Raw genomic sequence first — 2,624 nt, forward strand, 5'->3', positions numbered from 1 at the left:
TGAACTCGCCCAGCTCCGGGACGGTCGGGCCAGAAGGACCTACCTGCTCTGGGGCTTGGTGGCTACTCTCCATGAGCATTGCAGGAGACACACACAGCAGGCCCCCGGCAATGTGCACACGTGTCCAGCTGCCACGTGGGGGGCAGCTTTGGATCCACCAGTTGCCATGAATCACCTCCAGTCTCCAGTGCAGGCCAGCGTCCCCTGCCCCACGGTGTGGACCCCAGCAGGGAGGCCTCTCCGTGGGTGACGGCAGACACCGGCAGGACACTGTGCCCCCCAAGGGACAAGACTCCCCTTGGGGGGGAATCAATCCCCCCTGAGAGCAGACTCCAAGCGCTAGGGCTGCCCCAGCTCGTTGGCAGGTCCAGACAGGTGGTGCCCAGTCCTGGCATCAGGGTCTCCAAGCCATCAGCCGCCAACGGGGGGGGAGGGGAGGAGGGAGCTGCCAAGGGCATCCCTGGCACAGTGAGGCAGTTGTACATTTGGCTGCTTCTGTCCCACAGCGATGTCTCCAAACTACCCCACGATCTTGCCCATTCCCCTGCCAGACTCGTTAGCATTAGGGCCCCGTCATGCCAGGCGCTGCGCAGACACACAACAAGAGACAGGCTGTGTCTCAGCTGAGATCAGGGCCCCCTTGGGCCAGTCCCTGCCCCGAGGAGCTCACAGTCTAACCAGCCAAGGCAGATATATGGAGGCTCACCCTCTCCCCCCGCCCCGCCCCAGTGATTCAGTGCCCAGAGCTGGCAGCAGCAGGCAGGTCTCCAGGCTGCCCACGGGCGGAAGACGCCAGCAGAGGGACCGGGAGCCGGTGGAGCTGCTGTCACTATTTTATTCACCACCCCCTCCAAAGCAGAGACCCCGGGTCCAGCGGCGAGCGCAGGGGCCGTGCCGGGAGGGCCCGACGGGGCAGCCCCTCCGGCCTCTCCAGGGGAAGCCGCGCACCGTCTTTGGTACAATAAATTAAAGACAAACAGTACAGCACGAGCCACGGAGAGGGGGCAGCCAGCGGGTATGGCGCCACCACGGCCATGCTGGGGCCACACGGCCGGCCCGGCTCGCTGCCACGCCAGTGCCGGGGTGTCGGACCACGGGGCACAGGGCTCATCCCCAGGGGGCAGGGCGAGAGGGGAGGAGGCTCACACCACCCTGGAGGGGGAGGAGAGTGGGGCAGGGCAAGAGGGGCATGGGGCTCTCCCAACAGGACATGGGAGGGGGGGATCAGGGCGCTCTTTCTCCATGGTGGGAGGGGCCGGGGTCTATAAATATTGGCTAGGGCCCTGCTGCCCGGGGCAGGGGGCGGTTTTAGCAGCAATTCCAGTTGGACAGTGGGGCGGGCAGCCTGGCCGTCAGTCCGTGAAGTGCAGAGGGTCCCTCTGTCCAGCCGGCGGCCCCCCAGCGCCCACCCGGCCCAGGGAGCCAGTGTTAACGAGGAACCATTTACAGTAGGAACCACACGGACACGAGGGAGGGGCAGTGCCAGCTCCGGACCGTGGGGAGTCTGGGGGGCAAGGGCAGTGCCAGCTCCAGGCAACCACAGGGGGCACTGGCTCTGCGGGCTAAGCAGTGGGACAGCAGGGGTGGCACTGGCTTGGGGGGGCAGAGGGCTGTGGGCATGGGGCTGGCTCTATGGGAGAGCAAGGGCCGCGGTGGCTTGGAGGTGGGCGGGTCAGGGACCGTGGGCGGTGCTGGCTCCGGGGCAGGGTAGGGTGCCATGAGTGTTGCCACCCCCTGGGGGTTGTGGTGGGCAGGGCCAGCTCCCAGAGGCAGGGGGGCCGCGGGCAGCGCCGGCTCCCGGGATGGAGGTGGGGGTGGCGGGCGGCGCCAGCTTGCGGGGCTGTGAAGATCCGTGGGCACCGTGCCCGCCCCCCGCCGGGCGGCGCATCCTAAGAGCGTTATGGCTTGAGGAGTCATCAAGAGCTGGCTGCCGTGCTCTGCGGGACGCACACGCCCAGCATGGGCGCCGAGTCCTCGGGCTCCACCCGGCTGCGCAGGTGGGGGGGGTAGGCCAGCGGCAGCCCCCCCTCACCCGCCCGCCCCCCCACCGCCGCTCTAGTCCGGAAGGCCGACGAGCCGAAAGGGGCGCAGTCCAGGTGCCGGGGGCCCGGGCCCAGCTCCATGCACTCGGGGCCGTGGGGTGAGACGGGCGGGCGGTGGTAGTGGGTGCGCCCGGCCGGCTGGAAGAGCGGGTGCGGGCCCGCCCCATGGAAGTGCGGTGCCGCTGGCTGGCTGGGCGTGGGCTTGTGAGGTAAGATCGGCGGGTAGCCGTCGCTGGGCGGCGCCGGGACATCCCCCCCGGCCCAGAGGCGCGGCTGCTGCTGCTGGGGAGGAGCCTGCGGAAAGAGAGAGAGACGCCAGCGGTGAGGGGAGTAGGGCTGGGGACGGGCTAAAGGGGCAGGGAGGGGATAAGCTAGGGGTGTCAGCAATGTTGGGGGCTCTGCAACTCATAGTCAGTGTGGGCAGTGGGGAGCAAGGGGGCCGTACCTGGGGTACCTGTGGTGGTGGGGATGGAGAGGGTAGGGGACAGCGGGGTCATGCCTGTGGCTCTGCATCTTGCCGTCTGTGTGGGCGGCATGGGGGGGGGGCCCATACCTGGGGGCTCTGCATCTCACGGTCGGTGT

At 68.6% G+C, this 2,624-nt stretch overlaps 1 protein-coding gene across 3 annotated transcripts in view; it reads right to left on the reverse strand.

Moving 5' to 3' along the window:
- Window positions 1-821: 821 nt before the first annotated feature.
- The window catches only part of LOC112123207 (dual specificity tyrosine-phosphorylation-regulated kinase 1B-like), a 15,166-nt gene continuing 13,363 nt past the window's right edge, over window positions 822-2,624 (reverse strand). For all 3 annotated transcript variants that reach the window (XM_026658577.2, XM_026658579.2, XM_026658578.2), the window contains exon 11: window positions 822-2,336. In XM_026658577.2, coding sequence (XP_026514362.1) covers window positions 1,917-2,336 — 420 coding nt within the window. In that variant the 3' untranslated portion in view covers window positions 822-1,916. The remainder of the gene's footprint in view (window positions 2,337-2,624) is intronic.

The sequence above is a fragment of the Terrapene carolina genome, unplaced genomic scaffold (assembly GCF_002925995.2).
Source record: "Terrapene carolina triunguis isolate 2854851 unplaced genomic scaffold, T_m_triunguis-2.0 Scaffold461, whole genome shotgun sequence".
Taxonomy (NCBI): Eukaryota; Metazoa; Chordata; order Testudines; family Emydidae; genus Terrapene; species Terrapene triunguis.